We start from the raw sequence: 26,833 nt of genomic DNA on the forward strand, positions 1-26,833 counted from the left end.
CTATGGAGCTTCTCCATCACCCAAGGAGCTTCTCCATCACCCATGGAGCTTCTCCATCACCCAAGGAGCTTCTCCATCACCCATGGAACTTCTCCATCACTCTCCTTACTAGGATACATCAATATGTGCTTGAAAGCATATACACAGACATATACAAAAAAAGATTTATCATGACTTAAATACTTTGCTTTGGCGCTGCAAAGGGTGTGAGAGACTGGAGCTTTCATAAAGCAACAACACTGAATCAAATCTGCCAGGGACCAGCATTTAATGGAGCTCATGGTCAGGGGAAGAGAAAGACAGTTACAGTTTGAGCTTGGGAGGTGTTTCCGTTCTGAAGTTCTGAGCAAATAAACAGGCAAATCTGGATGACAAGGGACACTGGTTGTGTTCCCATGCTATTATTTGCATTAGTGCCACTGAGTTTCCTAAATTAGATAATAATGTCTGTAGGAAAGCAAACTATGCAAATTCTCTATTTGGGGACCCCACAAGTAAGAGAAGTGAAGAGGGCTGAGGAGACAAGAGTGAGACCTTAAGGCCCATCACTGGGTGTAGGATGGATGAAAGGGAATCACAGAGGCCAGGAAGTAGAAAACTGACTGGATGCAGTAGTTTAGAAATAGTACCTCCCAGCCTTAGTACTGGATGCAGTACTTTAGAAACAGTACCTCCTAGCCTTCAAGGTAAAGCTTACTGTTTAGAGTGGCTTCTGTGGCTTCTGTTTCTTTTGCCAGCCTCCCCAGCATCTGTGCCCAATTGTGCCATCCAGGGTTAGGAGTCCTTTCTATGGGCTTCCGTAGACCCAGGAGCTCACCCCTTTGAGGCACTTCTCACATTGGTAAAATTCCCCATTTTATTGTCTTTCTCCCCAACTAGTTTGTAATTTCCTTGAGGACAGGAGCTTTTGTCCTTCTTTATGGTATCTTATCACATAGCACAGGGCCTGGGATGCGGGGGTGCTCCCCAAATGTAACTGCAGAGGTGGAAATCACTATGGAAGCAGTGTAGGCTGGTGGTATGACTGTGGGCTTCACAGTTCGATGTGGGCTTGACTCACGGCCCTGGCGGCTCACTATACCCACTTTGCTGATGCTGTGTTATGGTTTCCAGATTCCCCTACTGACTTACTATAGGACTTAAGATTCTATAAAAACACTGAGATTCTCCTGGATAAGGCAACACATATAACTAAATGTCTATCTCTGTATAACATAACTAATCTCGGAAGACATCTTAGGAAGGATTTCATTACACACCTACCTGGAATGGTTTCCACTGATGGCCTTACAAACAATACAACCTGAAATTCTAGGCACACCCAATGCCTTGGACCTGTATTAAAGGGTGGGGCAGTGGAGCAGACAAATGAACATCCTTTGAGTAGAAACCACTCAAGCAGAGAGACAAACCTGGGCATCTTCGAATGTGTATCTCCCTCCATCTTTGACATTTTGACTGGTTATCTCGTAGCTGTGAGAATCCAGGTTGATTGCACTTGGTGCCCCGGGAGCCAGAAACTCTTGCCAGATTTCTTCCACCCTCTTGGCCACGTCCTGTAGGGGTTGTTTCTTGAGATCTTGGACAGCCAACCAGAACCTGAAGTGGAGCATAAAGAAAGTCAGTTCCAGGGGGTTCAGCATCTGGACTTTGCTGGATGTGGTCCCAGAACTGACATCCCACGAAACTCATTCTGCTGCATCGCCCAGCCTTCCCGGCTGCCACTGCCTAGGTAGCAAAGACAACGGGGACGCTAAAAATTCAAAGGGTCCTCCATTACTGTGGAGAACAGAAGAGAAGCGCACATTAGAAAATCATTGTGCTTCTGCTTACCAAGAAGAAGTTTCTTTCCCTTTGCATCAAGGTTTCTCCACCTCAGCACTATTTCCATTTCGGGCTCAATAATTCTTTGTTGTGGGGCTGCCCTGTGCATTGCGAGATGTTGGGCAGCAACCTTGGCCTCTACCCACCAGATGCCAGTGGTAACCAACCCCTCTCCAAGTTGTGACCACCAAAAATGTTTCCATATATTACCAAACATCCCCTGGGAGGTGACATCACCCTTGGTTGAGAGCCAGCACTCTACACAGGTGCCCTGACACAGACAAGGTGACTTCCCTTGTCGTGTCTGGTTGGGCTCAGTTGGGAGCATCAAAAGGAAGGAAATCACAGAGGCAGGTAGAATCTTAGGACCATGAAGAATATCTGAGCCGGAAGGATCCACTATTCATGTTACAGATGGAAAAAGAGACGATTTGCAAGGTCAGTGTCCAGCAGGGTACTTAGCAATTAGTAGGTGCTCAGTAAATGGCTGTTGGATTGAAGATGGGCTCATCAGAAACAAAGCAGAAGAGGCATACAGGGGGAACCTCTATGCCAAAAGATTCTCCAGGGAGCACTGGAGAGAAAAGCCTCTTGCTCGCTTCCGTATGTGCCTTTCATGAATTCCTCAGCATCAGCATGGCAGCGGCCGTTGGAAGAGCTGGGTGTGAGCTCTTTTCTGCCGAGAGTCATAGCAAACAGGACTAAGCTTGAACAACAGCTCTCGGTTGTGAGGATGGTTTCCAAGGCAGCCCGGGGAGGACTTGAAGCAGGACCCAGATCTGGGTAGCACACTTGTGCCTTGCGAACAAGACAAGCCGGTTTTCCCATCAGTAAGACATGAGAACAGGCCCAGGGCTATGTCCTTCCCACAGCCACAGGATTCACACATACTCAAGTCATTGAAAGGGCTGGGACAAGAGAAGCTGAACCACGGTGGAAAGTGTATTCAATCTGTCATCGAATTGCACCCAAAGTAAGACGTACTTGTTTTTTCCTTTTTTTTTTTTTTTAAAGGTTAAGCATGTTTTTCTGGTGCTGTTCATAGAATTGTCTTCGGAGCCAAGTGCGTGGCCCAAAGGCACCACTCAGTGGCCAACTGTGGTACTACAGCTCCATTTCCACAAGGAGAGGTGTGTGCAAGGGGCAGAGAGGACTCCTATTCTTCCCCTGCTTTGCCATTTGGGATTCTACTAATCCCTTTAAAGAAAACCCTCATGGTTCCTTTGTTGGTCCTGAAGAGAGAGAGGCAGGGAAGGCAACTTAGTGACCTCAGTTGACCAGAAGATCAGAAAACACAGTTCTATCCTCATCTTAACTATGCTGCTGTCTTTGAATTGTGCCGTTCTAGACATCTCTTTCCTCATCTGTAAAATGGGTATGAAGTGGGTGGTGAGATATGTGATGTGGGTCTGAAGAACTTCCCATCCAGGTGCAACTGAAATGCTTTCAGGTCCTGGGGGTGGGAGCCGTGGAGGGGTCAGAGTGGTGGGCACAGTTTCAGGGCACAACTTTCTCCTTGGGGGGCTGGGCAGAGGCAGCCAGGGGCTCTTGCTGCTGCCATCTGTCATCACCTGGCCCTCCACACTGGCCACCTTTCTTTCTGCCACAGTTCTGCAGCTCATGTCCTCTGGCTACCGGGGAAGGAACAGTAAGCGTTCTCTGAGCAGAGTGCGAACGGGCAGAGGAAGAGTTTTAATGGAATTGCAAGCCTGCTCGGGTGTTCAGGGGGCCCCGGAGACCCCAAGGGGAAGTGGGGCTCTTCTACCTCCCAGCCCAGTGGCTCAGGGTCCTTAGGTGTCTCCATCCCATCCTCTAGGGCTGGCATGGAATAAAGGAGGTGGCCGGAACACTTAGCAGGTGAAAATGGCCATCTGATGATGACAGTGCTTCTAGGCTTTCTTCGTCTGGAGGGCAGTGTTGGATGGGCGGGTGAGATTTAGGAAACCCAGCTCTGAAGAAGGGAGCTGGTGTGGGTTTTTCAAAGGACTGGAAGGAGGGCTAGTGGGCAACTCACCAGAGCTGGTGAATTTTTTTGCAGCCACGTGCTGGGGCTGACGGGAGAAGGGCCCTCCCTCGGGGAGTTGCCCCTGGGCTGAGTCTTCAGGGCTGGAGACAGCTTCTCTGGGCCAGCATCGTTCCCAGCCCTGCCAGACCCCGACCCTGCGGTTTCTCACACAAATGGACGGTACCCAGGCAATGTGCTGCTCCCTCAATCAATGTCATGTGGGGTGTCACCTTCTGTCACCTCTGTCCTTTGTTCCAATCTGCTCTGAGGAGGAGCTCTCGAGCTCTGGGAAGGCCCTGAGGACCCAGCAGCTTCTGAGCTCTGCAGGCTCTGTGGTTCCCAACGCCTCAGGGCCCCTTTGCAGGGTGATTTGGGAGCCACATTAATGCACATCACTCAGCTGGGTACAGAGAAGGTCTAAAGTGGATATAGATAGAGATTTCAGAAGAAAATTTAACCATCTTTGACACAAACAATTAAAAGGCTCCTTTGTCATAACCAAGAATTTTTCTTTTTTTTAAGCATGAGAAGAAACAGGTCTGCTAGGTGAGGAGGAGGAGATGACATTCCTTAGACAGCAGCGTTTCCTCCCTGCTCTCACAGGGACCCTCCCAGCCTTCTGTCTGCTCTGGAGGTGACCTGCCTTATCCTTCTCAGGTGACATCAAAAGTGCTGTCACAACAACATCCTGACATCCATACGTGTTTACCATCGCCCGTTCCAAAGAACCTTTGTGCCGATTTGAAATTCAGAACAGGCTCCGGTTTGCGTTTGCCATCTGTGAGCCCACAGGCCTGGGGCCCTGGCTGCCCGGCCACACTCCCCTGGCCGGAGCCACCGAGTTCCCAGACACACGCCTGCTGCGGAGGCGAGGCCCACGGAGGCTCCGCAGCTTCTGCCTTATCAAAAGCCTGCAGGTAGCGCTCCTCCTTGAGGACTCCAGCAGGGAGGAAGAGGCCAGCAGCGAGGCAGATCCGCCCATCCTGCACTAAGCCTCTGCGGCTTGCAGCAGAAGGGCTGTCATGACTGGCAGGCCACAAGGACATGCTGGTATCAGGAAGCCCATCTGTCCTGCTCTGCTGGAGTCATCAGAGCCTGGGGAGGCAGCCCGTGTGCCGGGGCATGTGATCCGGCTCAGGAATTGGGGCCAGACACCGGCCTTTGTGGGGAGGCAGCCCAGGCTCGGCTGCCACAGGGCCCAGCGGCCATGGGTGGGACTTGGGGACAGTCCTGGGCTGCCCCAGGTGGCCTCCTCTGTCTCCAGGACCGTGGTGCTGGCTGGGAGAGGGGTGTTCTCCTCGAGGCTGGCTGGAAGCAGGACACCATGCAGCTGTCCGCATTCTCCATCTTGTCAGGGTGTCTGGGCAGCCCCTCGTTTCTTAGTTTACCTGTTTTTTTGGTCAGAAACTAGGGTTCTCAGTGCTTAGAAAAATCCAGCTTTTGGTTCGTTCCCAGAGAAAAGCAAACTCTATGCCAAAGAAGGCTTTCTGTGCCCTCTGCTGGCCAACAGAGACTCAGGAACAATGGATGCAACTTGACTTGGTTCCCCGGTTGGGCAGAGATCCTCCGGGGCCCACAAATGGCCACAGCCACCAGCACCATGGTCACTGAGTTAGTTCACTGGGCAGTGGCTGAAGTGCCACAGATTGCCATGGCGATGTGTGAGTCACCTCTGTTCCGATTAATCATGTGTTTGGTTAGTGGTGAGTCCCGCTGGGCCTCGAGAAGCTTCCCAGGTCCTCCCAGGACCCGGGGCAATGACTGGAGACGGGGGCTCTCCAGGCAAACCTGGAGACTCCCCCTGTGCTCTCTTTAATTGCTTCTCCCTTCAGCTGACACAGTGTGGAACGGGGATAATCAATCTGCAGGTTAGAAGAACAACCACGTTCTCTCAGGAGACGTTACAGCTCATAAAAAATGTACGGGGAACGCTCTTTGCTGTGGGTTTTGATTTTTAACTCGTGCCCTGCCGTGCAGCAGAGGGTGTCCGAGCCAGGGAGGGCACAGTTTTGTGAAGGGGAGATGGGGTTGGGGCAAAGGTGGCTGAGGGGCTCCTGTCGCCATTCTGGGAGAATGCACAGAGAAGGGAGAAGGATAAGGTCAGATAATGCATTCGAAGTCCTTGCTTCAGAGCCTTGAGGCCCTGGTGTTGTGGATGAGAGCCCATGTGCATTCGACAGGCCCTAAGCAAGTAGCTCTAGGGGCCCACCCTGTCCAAAGGGAGCCTTGGTCCCCACGCAGGGTGCCCCGGAGAGTACACATTCTCACTCTGTGCTGGCTGCAGCAAAATGCACTGGCCATGCCCGCTCTAGGCCCTGAAGACGACACCCCTCTTTCATCTCATGGGCTTACCAGAACACACACACACACACACACACACACACAAGGACTTGAACTTACATCGTATTATCACAGACATCTGTCCTTAAAGGATCCAGGGTGACGCTGTGGGAGTGATTTCTACATCTCTTTGGGGCTCCTCTGTTCGGCACCCTGAAGCTCTGGTACAGATCCAACCACACAACCACTTGGCTACTTAACTGGCACTCCAGGTGCCGTGCAAAGTGTTAGGATCTAAGCACTCCTGTAGCTAGAGAGATTCAAGGGAGCACAGGAAGACAAAATGGAGATGCCCTTTGCAATGTATCCTTTTGAGTTCTGGTTGGTCTCTTTGCCTCGCATCCTCTGATGCCAGTTGCCTGGGCTGTTGATCAGTCCTGGGGAGAAGAGGTGACCCCCCAGTGTGGCCAACGCAAAGGGCTAGCAGGATCCCTGAGTTGTGCCTCACATACAGCTCCAGGGGCGCTGTTCCCATGGCTGGGGGTGCATCTGCAGGGTGCCATGGCTGCCCTGGACAGCTCTGAGTCCTTGGGCCCTGGGTCATGGTGGGGACTAAGCCAATATCCGTGGCCCAAGAAAGGAACACAAAGGGGAGGGGAGAAACCACCTGGTTATGGATGACGGAAGAGTCCTAAGTAGTTGTATGATTTCAAACTGAACTTTCCTGCATCCATCCAATAATGCTGAATATCATAAAAATGGAACTTGGGCCTCCAGAGAGGATTTTATAAGCTCTCGGGCTGTACTTTTCATCTCTGGCTGTTCTATTTTCTTTATCCTATCTCCTGCCATGGATCAGAGGGGACCCTCTTTGAGTGTGGATTTATGCATTCATGCTGGGGGTGTAGATTAGTCACTGGCACACTCACAAGGGCCTCCACACAGTCTTTCACCTGAGGTCGCACGTAGCCTCTTGGCACAGGAGAAAAGTGCTGGCGGAGGTGCAAGAGGTAATGGCAGGATGAGGTGCTGAGTGCCCGCTGGGGACACGCTCCTCTGTGCACTCCTGGCCTTAAGTGGTATGCGGTTTCGTGACACTCGTCTGAACTGAGGTGTGCCTCTGGCTACACTCAGACTGGGCAGGAGGTGCTGAGCCAGCAGATGCTTCCACTCAAAATGACCCTCAAAATGACCAGGACCCTGTGGTCGTTCTTCAAAGTCTCTGTAATGGTACAGGTGGCAGAGGGTCATAAGGCCACTAATGCTTTGAGAAACAGTCAGGTAAAGGAGACCTCTATACCATTTTATGTTGGGGACCCGCGTGGGACAGAGATGAGAAAGAGAAATGGAGCAGCTCATGGGGACCAAGCCCCGGGTGGGGCTTGGGGCTGAGCTGGGGCACAGAGAACCTGTCTGAGTGCATCATGTTGGCCACAGAGGGCGTGGTTTCCTAATCAGGACCCACCTCCATGCATGGCCTGGGAACTGGTCTCAACATCCTCCTAATGAGGAGTTTTAGAATCAAGCCTTCTGTTACCTAGGAATCAAAGCGAATCTCTGAGGTGTGTTTAGAATCATACCTCAGCATAAGGAAAGAAATCTTGTGCCCTGACCTGGAATCAGATATGCAGCCTTATCTGTTTTTACAATAGGTACATGGCTGCCTAGAAAGGCATAGATACGTACAGTGAACTGGTATCTACACGTCCCTCCAGGACGGTGTGATGTGGGAGACTCCCACTGCCCCACCTGTGCCCATTGGGTCTTCCTGCTTAGAATACTCTCCTCCCTTCTTTTTCGTCTATCGGTGTCCTGTGTGTTCTGCAAAGGCCAGCTTATGAGTGACCTACTCTGTCTTACGTTCATCCTTTCCTTTGTAAAAACACTTCCGAAAACAGTTCTTAGTGTTTATACTCATTTATATTCATTTAATGATTTAATAGTTTCTTGTGTTTTTTTCCTCAAGGGCCTACACTGATCATTGTAGGCAAAGATCATGCATCTTGACTTTTCTGCATCCCTCAGCAGATCTTACAGGGCTTGACACAGCATAGGTGTGTGATAAATACCAACTTGATTGATGTGTGGGACTGATATGTTTTCTACTGCCAAATAAATAACATGGACTTTGCACATTAACACGGGAGGGGGGTCCTTGGCCCATAGTAGTTCTCTGCCTTTTTAAAGTTAAGGAATATTTAAAAAATTAATAAAACCACCCTTTCTGGAAAAAAAATACCATTGGAAGATGAGAATTAACCCAGCATATAAAAAAGAACCTGGTGCCAAGAAAACACCCCGAGATTTCCATCTGAGAAGTCACCAGTTTGCTAATGTCACTAAGGAGTCTGACACCAGTCACCTTTACCATAGGCTTCCGTTGTCTACATCTGATACAACGGGAGCCCAAATAAACCACACGCTCCCAAATTTTTCATGACAACAGACCCTTTCCCGTTGAATGCTCTCCCTTTCTCCCCTCTCTCAATGGACCTCATGTTTTGAAAGTTTTGGTTTTGTTCTTCTACTGAACAGTAATTATTAATACATCAATACATTTCCCCTCATCTTGATTAGTTGGGGACCAACGGAAACGATCAGACGTTCTCACTGGCAGCAGGTGACCAGAGCAAACACGACATGGTGTTGATAGAATTCCCCCCAAAAGGAAAAGCATATTTTAATTATGCTCCAGGTATTGAATGGTATTTACTTTGGCTTTTTGAAATACTGAAATGAGCTCGGAGAGGCCTCTTTTTTTTTTTTTTCCTGGTTAGCTTGTCAAGTACTCAGGACCCCAGACTGAGAAGTTTTGAAGGAGAAAGTCTCTGAGCTGCCTTTCCATTCTGAAGCTCCACGGTTTTATGGTTTTAGTGAATGCACGGTGTCATCAAACCCATTTGATCATTTGCTTATTATTGCAGACGTGTTTCCAATAACTTTAACAAGTGTTTGGATTAAAGAACAAAAAAAATGTGGGTTTGGGGAAGTGCTAACATGGTGATACCAAAGTCATGCATCACATTTGTCCTTCACTTCAACCGTAGCCAGATTAGCTGGACTTTGAACAATCACATTTCATTGAGAAGGGGAGGCAGAAAGAGAGACTGATTATGCAAATTTCTTTGTACACCCTCTGCACACAGCTTTGAGAGAGTTACCTGAGGTTTTCTGAACTGAATTCGGACTCCAGGAATCTCAGGAACTGGTCCCGCCCCACCTGGTCCTTCAACACCTCGTCGAAAGAGAAGCCCCATCTCTTGACTCGCTGCTGGCTGGGCTCTTTGCTTTTAGGGAGAAGAAAGGTTTAAAAGATGATCAATTCCATGGAAAAAACCTGTGTCCTATTCCCGATAACAAATCTATTTTGCTGCCACATGCCGAAGGGCAATGTCTCAAATTTAAGTGATAGATTTTTATAAAACCTGCACAGAGTCCAGATGCAGACTTTACATCACATCAGCCAACAGCAGAATGTCTCTTGAGAGAAGACTTTGAAAGGGGCAACATTTAGGTGAGGCTCAGGATACTCACCAAGTGGCTATGATCTGGAGGAAATAAAACAATCTGTTTATTTGTCTTCTCTGGACCATTGCTGTCAGTTATAGCCCTACTCTAAGCTCCACCATTTTTAGTCTTATTTAGATCCAAGTGACATACAATTGGTCATAAATGACCAAGGATGAACCCTAGTCACTTACTTGGAAACAGAATGTTGTGTTCATTTAACAACCATCTGCTTAGTGTTTATGATGTTCTAGGCATTGTTCTGAGCACCTTAACTCTGCTAACTCACGGAGTCCTCACAACTGCTCTGTGAAAAATATACTGGTAGTTTCTATACAGATAGGGAAACTGAGGTCTAGTGGTCATTTGCCCAGGGAAATGCTGGAAGTGACAGAGTCAAGACAAGTCCAGACCTCGTGGCTCCAGAGGGCAGCTCTTAACCTTGCTGTGCTGACTCACACCCACGGGACCCTCCTCAGACCACATGACCCTCCTCAGCCCATTTCCTTCAGTTCTGTCTTTCCATTTGCAGTTCACTTGTGTATTTATTCCCCTGATCCTTCAGGCATCAATAGGGCTCTAGTTCACAAGCTGCACACTATAACCACCCATGCAAGAAGTGGGCTGGGGACCAGCGGTGGAATCTCAGGCCGCAACTCAGACCTGTGGATTCGAATCCACAACCCAACAATCATCCCTCGGTGATTAAGTGCTCATTAAACTTTGAGGAGCAGGGCTTCTAGGTGGCTCCCTCAGTTGAGTGTCCGACTTCATTTCAGGTTATGATCTTACAGTTCCTGAGTTCAAGCCCTATATCGGGCTCCTTGCTGTCAGCTCAGAACCTGCTCCAGGTCCTCTGTCCCTGCCTCCCTCTTTCTGCCCCCCTCCCCTGCTCACACACACACACTCTCTCTCAAATAAAAGAAAAAAACAACAACAACTTTGAGGAGCACTGGTCTGGCACTGCTTATTTTCCCTCTTTTAAAAAAGACACATACTTTTTGTTATCTCTAACAGGCATTAAGTGAATAAAACCATGGAGTTAATATTTTCTCTGTATTTATCATAGAAAATTACACTTAGTGAAAAAGGAGAAGTGAGTGTGTGTTGAAAGGTTTGGAAAAACAAATAGCTCTAGCCAAGGGTTGCCCAGTAGAACCTTCTGCTATGGTAAGAGTTTTCTGTATCTGTTCCCTCTACATGGTAGCCACTAGACACATGTGGCTATTGAGTACTTGAAATATGCCTAGTGTGATGGAGGAACTGAATTTTAAATTATATTTAACTTTAAATCATTAAAGTTTCCACCTTAGTGCCACATGTAGCTATGACTACTGTATTGGAGGACAGACCTCTGGACTGAAGTGATTCAAGCCCAACCCTTCTATTTCTGCAAAGATAGACTTAATCAGCAGTAGAAGGATCCTCTAACTCTGAGATTGTGTCTTGGGGCTCAGGAGAATCTTGTATACAACCACCAGGCTTAGCCCAGCAGGGTCATAGGAGAGGATCACGCCCATCAAGTCAAGCACGAGGACTTCTACAAAACATCTCTTCCAAGGTTCCAGGCTGGGTCTTTTACCAGACAAGAAGACGGATCCTGAGTTCTCTCAAACTCAAGCCACAGAACCCAACACACCTGATAGCTTTCCAGGGGACAGAAACTACTGTTTATGGAGAAGTCCCCCTGAGGTTGAGGAGAGGAGCAAATGTGAGCCCTGGAGAATCACAGTACATTGTCTCTTTCTGCTGGGGTCATGCTGTGAGCCAGAATGGGCTCAACCGTTTGTTCTTTGCCAGCCAAGCTTGTAGGGCCCTGTAGGGATGGTGCTGGTGGAAGCTTCACCTGATGGAAAGCTGTCCCCAAGAGCTAGGTGTTAGAAAGTCACTCCGTTTTCATAGTGACTGCTTCATGTATACATGTGACTAGTGTCACCACTTTCTGGTACCCAAGCAGTGGATCCACATTCATCCTACCAGGTTACTTGGTGGTATCAGGGGCAGGAGAAAGGGCATTTTGGGGGCCTTTGCTGTCATGTTAGATGCAGAATCAGAGACTTAGGACAGAGATCAGGACATCCAGAAAGCTGCAAGATCAGACTTCAGCAGAAATATGGTGGTCATAGAGACAGGGCACCTTGATGCCCTAGTTTCCAAGGATGGCCATAGGAAACCCAACAAACTGGGTGCCTTAAAATAGCAGAGATTTATTCTCTCATAATTCTGGAGGCTAGGATTCTAAACTCAAAGGTGTTGGAAGGGCCATGCTTTCTCTGAAAGCTCTAGAGGAGAATTTTTTTCATGCCTTTCTCTCAGCTTCTGATGTTGCCATCAATACTTGATGACTCTTGGCCTACAGTACATTACTCCAATCTCTGCCTCTGTCTTCACATGGTGCTCTCCCCATATGTCTGTCTTCACGGGGCATGCACTCTGCATGTGTCTGTGTCTGTTTTTACTTTCTATAAAGATACTAGGCATATTGGATTAGGAGCCCTCTGACCTCAGTCTGACCTCATCTTAACTGACTGCATCTGAAACAGCCTTATTTCCAAATAAAATCATATTTGAAGGTTCTGAGAAGGGTATGCATTTTGGGGTGACACTATTCAACATCTGGGTTCCTTCAACTATCCATTATTCACAATCCTCTTTCTATAAGTGCATGCTCCACATTTGCTCCTTTTTCTCCTAGTGCATGTGGTTGTTGGATCTATTCTATGAAGGGCTTCTTGGACACAGCTTCTCTCTATGTCTGTTTCTTGCATCACTTGGGTATTTCTAAGCATCAACCTCTTTAAGGTTCAAGATAAGATTTGAGCATGTTGCTACACCTGAATGGACTCTGGTTATAAAATAATTTTGAAAGTTAAAACATCCCCAGGTGATTGGCATAATAACTTTCCCTTGGCCCAACTCAAACAAATAATTCATGGAGCTCAAACCCCTTTTGTTTCCAACCATGGTATTGAGATGCTTCCTTGTGACACACACTTGCATCATCATTTGGCTTTTCAAGGGTATGTCACTGTCTCTCCAGCTACCTTGTGAGCCTTTGAGGGCAGAGACCATGTCTCATGCATCTTTATATTCAACATAGTGTTTTCACACAGCAAGTGTTCAACACTAGGTGGAATTCAATGCGAAAATGTGTATAGTGATGTGGATGATGTGTCCTTATCCTGATGGTATTTTCTAATTGCTAACTGGATGCCTTTTCTTTAATTTGTCTTCTGTGCCCACTGATTCTTACCAAATTCTTCCATCTCTCTGGGTGGCCCAAACCATAGAGAGCAAAATCCATCTTTCATTCCAGCTGATCCCCCATCCTAAGAGCATGGTAGAAATGGCCCACATTGAGAACAAGAAAGCCAGGGTCAGAGGAAGCAACCATCTATATTGAATCTCAATATATGCCAGGGAGGTGGATATTTGTATTTAGATGTCCAGAGCTCTAGAGAGGTCAAGTTGCCCAAAGTCACACAGTCTGGAATTGGTACCTAGGTCTGCCTGTTTCTAAAGCCTGTTCTATTTTTTTCCTACTACCTTGTCTTCTGCTACATTTCCCTCATTTGAGGGAAATACATAAGCCATCTTGAAAAGACTTTTGAGTCTTTAGAAAAATTATGAAACAAGGGATAGTTCCTTAAAGAGCGAATATTCCATGGTGCCATTTTAGGGTCAAGGCTATTGAAGGATGGCAATTTTCTCTGATGCCTCTAGAATAGCCTGAAGGTCCTGAGTACTCTGATGGGGAATGGCCCATGTATGTATTGCTCTGTAACAAATCATCCCAAAACTCTGGCTTAAAATAGTGATTTATTATTCTTTCTGCCATGGTCCTATTTCAGTCCTACCTAGAAAGAGAGCCAAGGGGAGGATGTGAAGGAGCAGAGCTGGATGGATGGGGGGATCACTACAGGGTGAGTGATCACAGAAGACCTTTCTGATGAAGGACACTGATGCTGACTGAGACGTGAAACCAGCCATGAGGGGTTCTGAGGAAGGGGTCCAGGAAGAAGGGACAGGCAAGAGTCTGGGGTTCAGTGAAACAGAATTAAAAAGAAAACAAACAAACCCACAGTATGTAGAGGCAAAGACATTTGCTATCAGCAGGTGATAAACTTTGAGAAATGTTTGGAAGGTATGAAGCAGATGGACGGAACTCGTGTCACCTGATTGAGGACCAACTATGACTCCAGGGCCATCTGAAAAGAAATTAGCTATGTCCCCAACAGAAGCCTGGGAAGCCCCTAAGCTCTGGGTGGCAGGACTGGAAGTAAAGGCAGTGGGTGGGCACCGGACACTCAGAAATATGAAACTGAGGTTCCCTATGACAGAGAGGGCCTCCTCAGCAAACGGGGAGCATTTCCTGGCCAGGTAACAAAACCAGAGAGTAGTGCCTCTGTAATCCAGGGGTGAAGAGCTAACACAGGGGGAAAAAGCATCTCACCAAAGCAGGGAGCCTTCCATAGACACTCCACTTTCCCCCTACTTTTCACTGGCTTCTGCACTCTAACCATGTTCCCTAAGACCCCTCAGCTGGAGGGAGGAGAGAGGACCTCCTGGGAGCACTATGGAGAGGAAACTGCAGAACTTCTGAAACCCCATCAGGACCTGAGACTAAGCGGAGTGCCTGGCTTGTGGGGATGTCATGCTAGGGGAAGTTGGAGCTTTACCACCCATCCTGCTCTGAGAGGGGACCCAGCCTTTCAGTCTGCTCTGGCTCACATGGCCAAGACCCAGAGGACCCAGAGGGGGTCCCTGCTGACTGACCTATGGTTCCTCACTAATACTTTCAGGTGAAGCCCTATAGCCACATGAACTGCTCAGAGGAGAGCATGTGGGGTGCGGGGGGAGGGGGCGAGGTGGGGACTCTGCAAACCACACAAGAACTTCTCAAACTGCTGTGCTGTAGAATCCCCTAGAACACTTGCTAAAAATACAGACACCCAGAACCACCCTAGGGCATCTGTCTTCTTAATGAGCATCCTAGGTGCTTCTGAGGTGCCCTGTGCTTTGAGAGCCATGGACCTCACAGATGCTGAGGAAGTCCTCCCCAGCCACAATCTAGTCTGCCTGAATTAGTGATTCTCAAGTGTAGAATTAAAACAAACAGACAAACAGACAAACCAATGCCCCATGGCCAGAAATTCTGATTTAATTGGCTTAGGGAAGGGACTGGGCATTGTTTTTTGTGTTTATTTATTTTTGAGAGTGAGAGCAAGAGAGAATGAAAGAAAGAGAGAGAACACAAGTCGGGAAGGGGCAGAGAGAGAGGGAGACACAGTATCTGAAGACAAGCTCCAGGTTCTGAGACATCAGCACAGAGCCCCACATGGGGCTCAAACCCATAAATTGTGAGATCATGACCTGAGCCAAAGTTGGATACTTAACCAACAGCCACCCAAGCACCCTGCTTTGTTTTGTTTTGTTTTGTTTTGTTTTTTAAATAAACTCTCCAGGTGTTTCTAATATATGGCCAGAGTCAATAGCCAAGAGCTTCACTTATGAAAAGCAACAGTCCCCCAAATTTCTGGGTATATGAAAAGACAGACTGATCTGCTCTGAACAGGGTTACAGTCACAGTGATTGATTCTGTGATAAATAACCCAAAGTGAAACTAACTCTGTGTCAGAAATAGAGGGGAAGTATGAAACAAACAAAACAAAACCCAAACCTGTGTCACACCCTCAGGGGGATTTAAGAGGGTAAATATCAAAAGAATAGAATGGGTACTATGAAAAAAGAGTCCAAGAAATATTAAAAATTCTTGGAAATGAAAAGCATGGTCATCAACCAGGCCTCCCCAGTACTCAGCAGGAAAAGAAAAACTCATTAAAGTGTAAAATCACTGAACAGACACTCTGAAACTGTTCACTCTGAAGAATCATTCAAGGAATTCTATTCTTTTTTAAAAAATTTTTAATGTTTATTTATTTTTGAGAGAGAAAGAGAGAGAGACAGAGCATAAAAGGGGGATGGTCAGAGAGAGAGGGAAACAGAATCAGAAGCAGGCTCCAGGCTCTGAGCTGTCAGCACAGAGCCTGAGGCAGGGCTTGAACCCACGAACTGTGAGATCATGACCCGAGCTGAAGTCAGATGCTTAACTGACTGAGCCACCCAGGTGCCCCCCAGGAATTCTATTCTTGAACATAGAATAGAAATACTGGGATGGGAATTATAGAAGATGGGAATTATAGAAAATGGGAATTATAGAAGATGGGAATTGTAGAAGAGAAAAGATAAAAAGATACGGCTGCCCCATCTCAGGCTCAGAATTTCTACCAAAGGATTTCCTGGAAAGAGAAGATAGAACCGAAAAAAGAGTAGTAGTGATTTAAAAAAAAATAAATAAATAAAAGGAGAGAAAATACCTTGAGCTAAAAAAAGATTAGAAGGGATTAGAATTAGAATTTCTGGCAGTGGATCAGATTAGAAGGGACGACCTAGGGCATGTTAGAACTATTAGAAAGAAGATACTCATCTACAAACTATTTTTCTTTTAATGCTGACAGAGAAATGTCAGTCGCAAAATGTTGGTTTACAATATATCAGGTTACCATACCCATCACCAGAGAATGGGATTTGGAAGAGGCAAAGGGAATTTTCTTTTTTTTTTAATTAAAAAAAATTAATGTTTATTTTTGAGAGAGAGAGAGAGAGCAAGCATGAGTGGGGGAGGGGCAGAGAGAGAGGGAGACACAGAATCCAAAGCAGGCTCCAGGCTCTGAGCTGTCAGCACAGAGCCTGATGCGGGCCTCGAACCCATGAACTGTGAAATCCTGACCTGAGCTGAAGTCAGATGCTTAACTGACAGAGCCACCCAGGCTCCCCTTCTATTTTTTATTTTACACACTTTATTGTTATTTGTATGAATTGATGCCAACTGTAATTAAAAATTTAAAAGTAAATATGACTGGAATAGAAACTGGAGTAACAAAAGCTAATACAAAGCCTGATTAATAAAGCAAAAATCAGGGAGAGGAAAAGAAACAAAAAGAACGAGATCCAGAAAACATAAAATAACAGGTAAAAGATAAAATATATATGGACCAAGTGAATGTAACAGCTTGATATCCCAATGTCCAAAGCAAAACACAGGGAAACCTGAGCACAGAACACAAAACAGTCAAGTCACAAGAGGAAAATGGATACCAAATGACCATGAGAAAGGATTCTTGAATCTTTTAACAAAGAAATGAAAAATCAATGAGATTTTTATTTTAACTCCTCACACTTGCAAAGATGACAAAGACTGATAATGTGTGGATTGGGGAGGATGTGGGGGAAAGGGAACCTTTACGCTATGGACATGGGAAAGATTTGATAGAATTTTGCTCAAGAAAAACTTGGCCATGTGAACTAAAATCAAAATCTATCTGCCAGTCCTAGCGTTTTCATTCCCGGAAACTTATCCTAAAGTAATAATTGGACTTGTGTGCAAGGATGTTCCTTGCATCATTGTTTACAAAAAGGATATAACTTCAAGATGTGTGACCTGGGGGCTGGTTAAATACATTACCCTCTCTCCCACGAGGGCACACTATGTATTATTGAAGAGGAGGAGGTGGATTTATATGCATTTACAGAGAAACATCACCACGATATATTCATTTAAAAAATATGGGACAATGTACATGTAATGAATCCATTTACGCAAAAGAATATGACACTATGTATACATAAAAATCTGAAAGGATAGACTCTGAACCAAAGGTTTCCAAACTTCCTCAGTTCATGGCACTTTTAGTGCCTTAGTAAGTTTTTCCTGGGGCCCCTGGGCCCAAAACAAAAAACAAAAAATGTAACAACTTTGCTTATGAAACCATCAGGTCCAAAGGACTTAATATATATTTATGTCCTAAAAACTTAGTAGCTGTAGAGTACATATAAGTTGAACGAAAAAATAATGCACACTTCATTCTTAAATAACCACATGTGGGTGCCTGATGGACACTGAACATCTTCGCAAACTCTGGAATCAGACCGGACTCCACCACACTCATTTTCTGTTTCATTTTGACTTTTGCCCACTACTTGCTTTTTATCATAACAACGGCCCTGACAACTCAGATTTGCAAAGATACAACATCACCGAAAGGAAGGTAATGTGAAATGTTGAAAATGGCGAAGTACCTTAAGCTGGTGCTTTATGCAGTATATCTGACACATGTCAAATGCCACGGCACTTCCCTCAAAGATCCAGAATATCCTGGCCTAACCTTGTGGAATTCCTGCCTTGGCACAGTTTGGGAACCGCGGCCTTAGACTATCAACAAAGAGTCTTCCTGGAAAACGAGACTGGACTGGAAAGAGAGAATTTTCCTCACTCTGCACATCTGAATAGTTTGGACTTTTTATAATAAGCAACATATAGAAGTAATAAGAGACCTCTGTTACTTTTTTTTTATGTTTTTTTTTCATTTCAAGAAAGAAGCCAGAAAAAGAACAAGAGTGAAAGCGCATGAGGGCGATACGAAGAAATGAAAAATGAAATAAAAAGTTTACTAGCTGAGGGCTAGAGGGCACACAGGCCCCCGCACTGAATGTGTGTGCGCACTTCCCTCTGTGGTTGTGACTCTGGTCCAAGTCCCTCTGGGCTTCGGCTCGGCCATGATAGTATATGTACCAACTTCCCTGGTGGGCAAAGGGTTACTTCCAGTTACTCCTGAAGAGCGAAGTGATGAAAACCGCGGCTCTCCAGCTGGGTTTGTTTTGTAAAAAATTAATAATTTAAAAAATTTTATTTATAGTTTGTTGTCAAGTTGGTTTCCATAAAACACCCAGTGCTCTTCCCCACAAGTGCCCTCCTCCATGACCATCACCCCCCTTCCCCTTTCCCCTCCCCCTTCAGCCTTCAGTTTGTTTTCAGTATTCAAGAGTTTCTCATGGTTTGCCTCCCCTCCCTCTCCCCAACTCTCTTTCCCCCTTCCCCTCCCCATGGTCCTCTGTTAAGTTTCTCCTGTTAGACCTATGAGTGAAAACATATGGTATCTGTCCTTCTCTGCCTGACTTATTTCGCTTAGCATGACTCCCTTGAGGTCCATCCACGTTGCTACGAATGGCCAGATTTCATTCTTTTTGAGCTGGGTTCTAACCCTAACTCTGCTACCCACTTGCTGTGTGACCTCGAGCAAGGTCATTAACTCCTCTGTGCCTCAGTTACCTCACCTGTTTAATGACGAGAAGAATAATGTTTTCCTGTCCTGGGGACTCCATGTGAGGCACTTACTCGGTGGCCAGTGCCGAGTAAGCGCTCCCTAGTATTATCCGTGTTGTTCCTGCACACATATGAACAAATCGGCCAACAGACTTTTTCCCCCTCCAGCAATGGGAACTAGGAAGTGTGAAGGACTGTCCCTGTTATCATGACACCCAAAGGGTTAGAGAGAGGTCAGAGCAAGCCACTAAGGGTCCACGTACAAACCAAAGGTATAGGGAGGTGGAACCACGTATGAGCAAAACGTAGTCAGGAGGTCACTTGAGGGGTTTCTGTTCTTTTGATAAAAAGAGTCCAGTTAAGACAGTAAAGAGTGTAATTTCATGATCTCATGAATTTCCTTTCACATCTCTTTCTTTCTCAAACTTTAAAACATTTTTTTATTTTTACCTCATCTCCGTGTCCCATAAAGTGACATCGTCGCTGATCCAGGGATTGGACGGCTCGGCAGGCGTGATCAACGGGTCGTATTCCACATACTGTTCTGTGTAAGCAATTAGGCTGCGGGAGGGAAGCAGAGCCAAGAATGCCACTGGTTTTCCATAAACACTTGCAATTTTGACACACACGTCGTAACTGTCTTTGTATAATTCTTAGTTAAAGGGAAAGTGACAAACTGAACTGTTTCTATTTATGCTTGTTGCCTTCTCATGAGGAATGTATTGCTGCCGTCATGGCATAAATATGCATTTTGGGTCTTTCCCCCCGTTACTCTTCACCTGGACCCTGGTGCAGCCCTGTGTGACTGATACACAGGTCCACGCCTGCTTGTGTATCGCCCGGTCACAGAGGCTAGGGGTCTAAGGGAATCTGGGTCACACCAAGGACCCTGGAGCCCCTCCCGGCTGCCAGACAAGGGTTCCCAACTGGGAGACTTCCTTATGACAAAGACTAAAATCCTGACAAAGCAGAAGGAGGTCATGCATTCTAAGCATGTATCCACAAAGCAATAGTTTTTCCAGTTATAATTTAAATGGCCACCTAATCTTTTTAAATGAAATTTTTACTGAATCAAAATGCACAGGGTAAAAACAATAAAATAGTACTAAATGATTTCACACACACAGCAATAGCAATAGTGATTTTCTTCTCCTGTCCCTCCTTCCAGAGACGTCTACTTTCTACCCTTCTGTTTCCTTTAGCATTTACCGGTGTATTTCTAAATTGTGTTTTATAGTTGTTCTGGATTATCAATTTTATTTATTTAAAATTTTTTTAAAGTTTACTTATTTTTTTAGAGAGATACAGAGACAGTATGAGCAGGGGAGGTGAAGAGAGAGAATCCTAAGCAGACTCCAATGCACAGAACCCAATGCAGGGCTCAAACTCACGAAGCTGTGAGATCATGACCTGAGCTGAAACCGAGAGTTGGGTGTTTCACTGACTGAGCCACCCAGTTGTCCCTTGATTATCAATTTTAGATGAGGATTTAACTTTCTTTTCACCAGTCCCCAACTCCCTCCACCACTTCCTCCCATGATCCTCCTAAGAGACGTATAATAATTTTTGTTAAATCAATAGTCAGTGTCCACATTATTAAACTAGATATAAATTGTTTTCTGCTGAGCTAAGGAGCATACCATCCTTTCCAAATGTTCTAACAAATCTGTAAAATACTTAGCGATAATTTTTCCACATCTTTTTTTTTTTTAAGTTTATTTATTTTGAAAGAGAGAGAGAGAATGAGAGTGAGCAGGGGAGGAGCAGACATAGAGGTGGACGGAGAATCCGAAGCAGGCTCTATGCTGACAGCAGAGATCCCAGTGTGGGGCTTAAACTCACGAACCATGAAATCATGACCTGAGTTGAAGTCAGACACTTAACCGACTGAGCCACGCAGGTGCCCCTAATTTTCCCCCATCTTAAACACATTAGCTAACCGTTGTTCAGTTCTGTCACCCTGTCTCCCGAAGGTCCTCGCTCCAAAGTCTGGAGTCCTCGTGCTCCAGTCTGGACTGTTTGCTCTACACACTTGATGTGAAATCCCCCTCCTGGGACGCCCTTGACTTCTGTCTGTGCTTGCCTCCTGGACTTCATGTCCATCTACTGATTTTTACTCCCTGGTTGTGCTGAAATACTCCTTTAGTGGTTTCCCAAGAAAGGATGCATAAAAGCTAATGGTTTCAAGTTCTTGCAGGTCTAAAAATATTTTTATTTTATATTTATACCGGACTGATAGTACTGGACATAAAACTCCAGGTTAAAAATCATTTTCCTTCAGAATTCTAAAGGCGTTGCCCTATTGTATTCTGGCATCCAGTGTTACTGCTGAGAAGTGTGGATCCAGTTTGATTCTTGTTCTTTGGCTTAGTTTCTCTCCTCTCTGGAAACGGAATCTTCTCTTTATTGCTACAGTGCCCTGGAATTTCCCCCTGGCTTTTGCTGGAGGTTTTTATTTACTGTGATGGGTACAATGTGCAATAGATAAAAAAAATTTCCCCAAAGCATTATTTCTTTGTTAATTTCATACCCTTCGTTTCTTCTGTTTTCCCTTTCTATAATTCTTTCTTGTTGAATATTGGACCTTCTGGATTGATAATCTAATTTTCCTAAATTTGCCCTGCCGTTTTCCATCTTTTTTGTTTGATGGTCCTTCCCATCTTGTTATGTATTTACTTTTTAAACATTTGGGCTATCACTTTCTTAAGCTTCCAGGGCTCACTTTTATTTATCCCAGGATTTAATTTTTGGTTTATGGATAAAATATTCTGGTATCTGACATTAATATTTCTGAGGATATTAATTCTGTATTATTATTGTCTGTTTCTTGAATAGTTTTTGGTTCCTCCAAGTCCCTTTTGTTCTTTGTTTGCCTCCTACTGCCTCACATTGGGGTTTCCCTTGAGTGTCTGGAAAAGCTCTGGACATCCACCTGTGCTTAAGAGCAAGACACTAAAACCTGCTTGGAGGCGTCATGTGTGTGTGGACAGGGCTTCATTGTCCGGTCATGGGCAGCTCACCCGTCTCCTCACTAGAGCTCCAAATGAGGGACTTGGGGGCTTTTCTTTGGGGACACTGATCTTTCTCTAGAGCAATGGTAGGTAAACATTTCTGTAAGACAATACAAATATTTTAGGTTTTACAGGCCAGATGGGTCCATTGCAACTGCTCAGATCTTCTGTTGCACTAAAAAGCAGTCACAGACGATTCATGAATGAATGCATGTGACTGTATTCCAATAAAACTTTATTTGTAAAAACAGTCAAGTGGAAGAGTGAAGTAGATGTGGCCCACAGGTTGTAGTTTTCTAATCTCTTGCCCATGGGCATATACATCTGTCTCTTGGAGGGTGGAGAACCAGGCAGAGGGGGGTGAGAGGGTCGCACTGTTCAGTATGTAGATCTCTCATGAATTCACTTGTTTTCAGGGGTTCTTTATGATGTTACGAGCCTGAATTCTGAGCTGATGTGATTCAATTTCTTCAGAGAATAAGCTGCCCATCTCCTGTGGTGGTAGCAAGTAGGAGAGACGGTCTCCTACTGGAGCAGGGATCTAGAGATCCCAAGATCTAGGGACAGACTTTCCCCACTTCTCTGGGTTAGCCCCATGCTTTATTTTTTCCTTCCATGGTCTCCAGTGCCTCCAAGAGCCAAGACCAGATTTTTGTCGGGCAATCTGGCTCACTTTGTTATAATACTCACACTCTTAACACGGAGGTTATGCTGTTCTTCACTCTGTCCCCAACCACCTTCTTCTTTTTAAATTAAATTTTGGAATATTTCAGGAATATAGAAAAGCATAAAAATTGTCCTCACCACCCAATTGAAAAAGAAATACAATAGAGACAGAGGCCTGAGACTATGCCCTAATTCCACAGACTAGCTTGGAAAATTTTGTTGAAACTATTAATCCATTAATTTGTTGATCTTGTCAGTTCCTGTCATTTTTATTCCTTTACTGACATGTTCCTTTTGAGGAGGGAGAGAAGATAAACATATGTCCATAATACTGTCTTTCATGAATTTATTATACTTTATGTAACCATTTCCTTTATATCAGACAAAGATTAAACTTTTTTTAGTATACATAATGCTTTAGTGGGACACCATTGTTCATATAAGTTTTTCCATTTTTTGGGTTATTTATTTAGATTTAACATCTGTACGTAGAATTATGAAGCCAGAATTTATGGATATTTTTATGGTTATTGATCCACGATAAAACTTTTCTCTAAGCACTGCCAACTTGAGTGTCACCAATCATTCCTGCAATGATAAATTCAGAACCACATTCTTACTACTGAATTGCAGAGGGCCAGCATGGTTCAGTTACTGCTGACAGTATGAAGAAGTCAGCCAGCAGCTACATTTCATAACCACTCAAAGTGTGGTCCACAAACCAGCTGCACAGTTCTCGACTGAGAACTTCTAAGAAATGCAGAATCTCACGTTCCCCCTCTCAAGACCCACAGAGTCAAAAATTGCCTTTTAATCAGATTCCCCAGGTGATTCATATACATGGTGAAGTGTGAGAAGCATCACATTTAAATTTTTGACTTTCTGAGCGGCTCAGGACACGCATTTTATTCATCCAATCAAAATGAAGGAGGCTGTGATACTCTTGGTTTTAGACATGACCACAGGTTTCCTATCCCCTCACAGCCTCCTGGCTGTCCGAGGTGTGGGCTGTTGCCCAGGGTGGGGGCGGAGGTGGTAGAAGGGAGCACTGACCCAAGTTGTCAAACCTTGGTTCTTGTTCTCGGGTGGGCGTGTAAGTGATCTTTATCAAGTTCCCCATGGTACACAGTGGCCTTGTTAAGCACTTAGGACCATTGGACAAACGACAGAAAAGCATTTCAAAAGAATCTTTCAAATCTCCTGCAAATGTAAGCTGTGTGATTGCAACCAGCATGTGCAGTTGGAGGCACGTTGTCCTTGTAGGAGTACAAGGTGGGCACTGTGCCCAGGCAAGTCTTCATCCGTAAGAGCCTGGTAGCATCCTAAGGCTCTAGGGCAGCACTGTGGCAGGAAGGGTCACACTACAAGTCAGCACTGTGACAGCTCCACAGGGAGTTGTCCCTTTGTCACTTGGCACTTAATTCCTTTCTTTCTGAAAGACATGGGTTGCACATTAAGGTACATATTAGTTTCCTGGGGCTACTGTAACAAAATACCACAAACTTGGTGGCTTGAAATGACAGAAGTCTTTCTTACTTCTGGAGTTTAGAAGTCTGCACTCGAGGTATCGGCAAGTCTATGCTCCCTCTGGAGGCTCAAGAAGAGGAATCCTTCCTTGCCTCTTCCAGTGGCTCCAGGCAGTCTTTGGCTGGTGGATGTCCAACTTCCTTTTCTGTCTCTGTCCTCCTGTGACTTTTCCTCTGTGTTTGGGTCTTCTTCCCTTCTCTTCCTTACTTGTCATTGAATTTAGGGTCCACTGGGATAACCCAGGATGATATCATCTCCAGATCCTTATTTACATCTGCTCTTCTTAGATCAGTCACAGTCACGGGCTCCATGGATGAGGACTTGGACATATCCTTTTGGGGGGGCCACTATTCAACCCACTTCAGGGAACATGAAGGAGTCTAGGCACAGGAACAGAAAGGGCACACTTGACCACCTGCCTCCTTTGCTCAGATCAGCACAAAAACAACCCAGCAGCTGGTAACCTCAATCCTGTTTGAGGGACGACAGTCCATGTGAGATGTATCTGAGTCATGATGAGGTGTTGGGGGCTTTCCTGATTATAACACATTTGCGCATCCACAGCATTCTCAAAATTTTCGATGGCGGGTGTAGTCCAAGGGGCGCTCTTCAGCAGTGACCCCTGGTCCTCCCAGCATGTCTGCCCCCTGGCCTTTTTAGTGACCTCAGTGTCTGGTGGCCCCGATCTCAAATCAAAGACTTCTACCTGAGCAGCCCAAGGCAAAGGTGGTGGTTGCTGGGTGGTGTTGTAACTAGTTAATTACAAGTTATGGGGGATTTTATTCTTAAACCACAAATGGATTTCCCTCAAGTAACACATAGGGATGGAAAAACGAAATTTCCTCTCCTCCCTTCCTTACTCTTGCTCATATTTCCGTGAGACAGGCTGGAGGTTTTACCCGCCACCTCTCCAGCTAGTTTTCTTAGACCTTCCACATGGCCACACTCATCACCTGCAGAGGCGGGTCTAAAGCCATGCCCACCCAGGTTCCCAGACGGAGCCCAGCAGGAGTGCCTGGGGTGAGAGGAAGCAGGGGAAGCTTGGGAGAGGCTGGGTAAGAACGCTGAGGACCTCAGCACTCGGGGGGCTTGCCTGTTGGCGGCCTGTTACTGCAGGAAGGCAATACGGACAGCTGTCCTCTGACCAGCCTAAGGCAGCAGGACCTCACGAGGCCAGTGGGCAGCCAGGAGGATGTGAGCTGTAATGAAACACAGGCTCACAGCCAGGTCCCTTCTAGAGAGATTTGGGGATATCTTCAGAGCATGGAGGAGAGGTGGTGAGATTTAACGGTGGTGTTGGTTCAAGAGAAGTGGTTGAAAGCCCAAGGAGGGATTTGTAACCACTTAAGAGTACAAGATTTGACTATGTAACGGGCACCTGGGGGGCTCAGTCGGTTAAGCATTTGACTTCAGGTTAGGTCATAATCTCATGGTTCATGAGTTCAAGCTCCACATCAGGGTCTCTGCTGTCAGCATGGAGCCTGATTCAGATCCCACATCCCCTCCTCTCTCTGCCCCTCCCCTGCTCACATACTTTCTCTCTCTCTCTCTCTCTCTCTCTCTCTCTCTCTCTCTCTCTCTCTCTCTCAAAATGAAACACTTTATTTAAAAAAGTGTGAATGAAGTTGTTCCAATGGCCTATCCCCACATTGTGACTTCTCAGGGCACAGGGTTTGGACAGGACCCTGGATATATGTGGAAGAACACAAGAAGAGAGGGGAAGAAACTTCCTACAGAAGTGCCCAGACAATCTGCACCAAAGCAAGAGAGCTCAGATCAGTATGATCACTAATCAGTCCCCCGGCCACAGTGATGGGCAGCACTGGCCAGCAGGGAAACTTGTTGTATTAGAAGAGGAACTGCTATTTTGTTAAAGTAGAGCTACATAAATAAAATTGGTTACAAGCTTTGCAAATAAAACAGTAAAAATTGGTCATGTGCATTTTAAATGTCATATTTTATTGGTAGGAGTGGGATGTACTGACTGAATCATCAGAATTAAAATTAGACAGGGCTCTACTGGGACCTTCTGATCAGTGAAAGACTTAGAAATTTTTGAAGGTAGTTTAGAAAGGAAGATCTTGAGATTCTAAGAGAAAGGGAGAGATTGGATGGTATGTAATTTCTAACAACTACTATAACAAACTGCTACATCCTTAGTGGCTTAAAAAAGCAAAAATCTGGAGTTTCTGGGTGGCTCAGTTGATTGAGTGTCTGACTGCTGATTTGGGCTCAGGTCATGATCTCAAGGTTTGTGAGATCGAACCCCACATCAGGCTCAGTGGTGACAACACGAAGCCTGCTCGGGATTCTCTCTTTCTCCCTCTCTGTTTCTCCCCCCACTCTTGCTTTCTTTCTCAAAATAAATAAACTAAAAAATAAAAATAAAGCACAAATGTATTATCTTATACTTCTAAGGATTAGAAGTCTGAAATGGACATTGCTGGGCTAAAACCAAGGTGTGCAGAACTATGTTCCTTCTGGAGGCTTGAGGGAAGAATCTATTTCCTCGCCTTTCCCCCCTGAGAGTGGTGTTCTACATTCCTAGGCTTCTGGTGTCCTCTCTCTTCAAATCCAGCAGTGCCTGGCCAAGGCTGGCTCACATTGTGCCACTCTGACACTGACCCTTCTGCTTCCCTTGTCTACAAAAAGGGTTGTTATACTGGGCCCACCTCAATAACCCAGGGTAATCCCCCATGTTAGGTCAACTGATTCGTATTAATTCCATCTGCAAATGCCATCCCCCTTTGCAACCTAATGTATTTACAGGTTCTGGGGATTAGAACATGGACATCTTTGAGAGACCCTTATTCTGTCTTCCACAGGTATAATTTGAGAGGAATTTGTGCA

General features: G+C 45.6%; 1 protein-coding gene across 11 annotated transcripts in view; it reads right to left on the reverse strand.

The window, feature by feature from the left end:
• Nucleotides 1–26,833, reverse strand: part of RGS6 (regulator of G protein signaling 6) — a 546,475-nt gene that overhangs the window by 38,417 nt on the left and 481,225 nt on the right. For all 11 annotated transcript variants that reach the window (XM_029951172.1, XM_029951168.1, XM_029951170.1 and 8 more), the window contains exons 13-15: nucleotides 19,230–19,340; nucleotides 9,271–9,396; nucleotides 1,413–1,599 (exon numbers count right to left, since the gene is read on the reverse strand). In XM_029951172.1, the coding sequence (XP_029807032.1) occupies nucleotides 1,413–1,599; nucleotides 9,271–9,396; nucleotides 19,230–19,340 (424 nt within the window). The remainder of the gene's footprint in view (nucleotides 1–1,412; nucleotides 1,600–9,270; nucleotides 9,397–19,229; nucleotides 19,341–26,833) is intronic.

The sequence above is a fragment of the Suricata suricatta genome, chromosome 9 (assembly GCF_006229205.1).
Source record: "Suricata suricatta isolate VVHF042 chromosome 9, meerkat_22Aug2017_6uvM2_HiC, whole genome shotgun sequence".
NCBI classification, from domain to species: Eukaryota; Metazoa; Chordata; class Mammalia; order Carnivora; family Herpestidae; genus Suricata; species Suricata suricatta.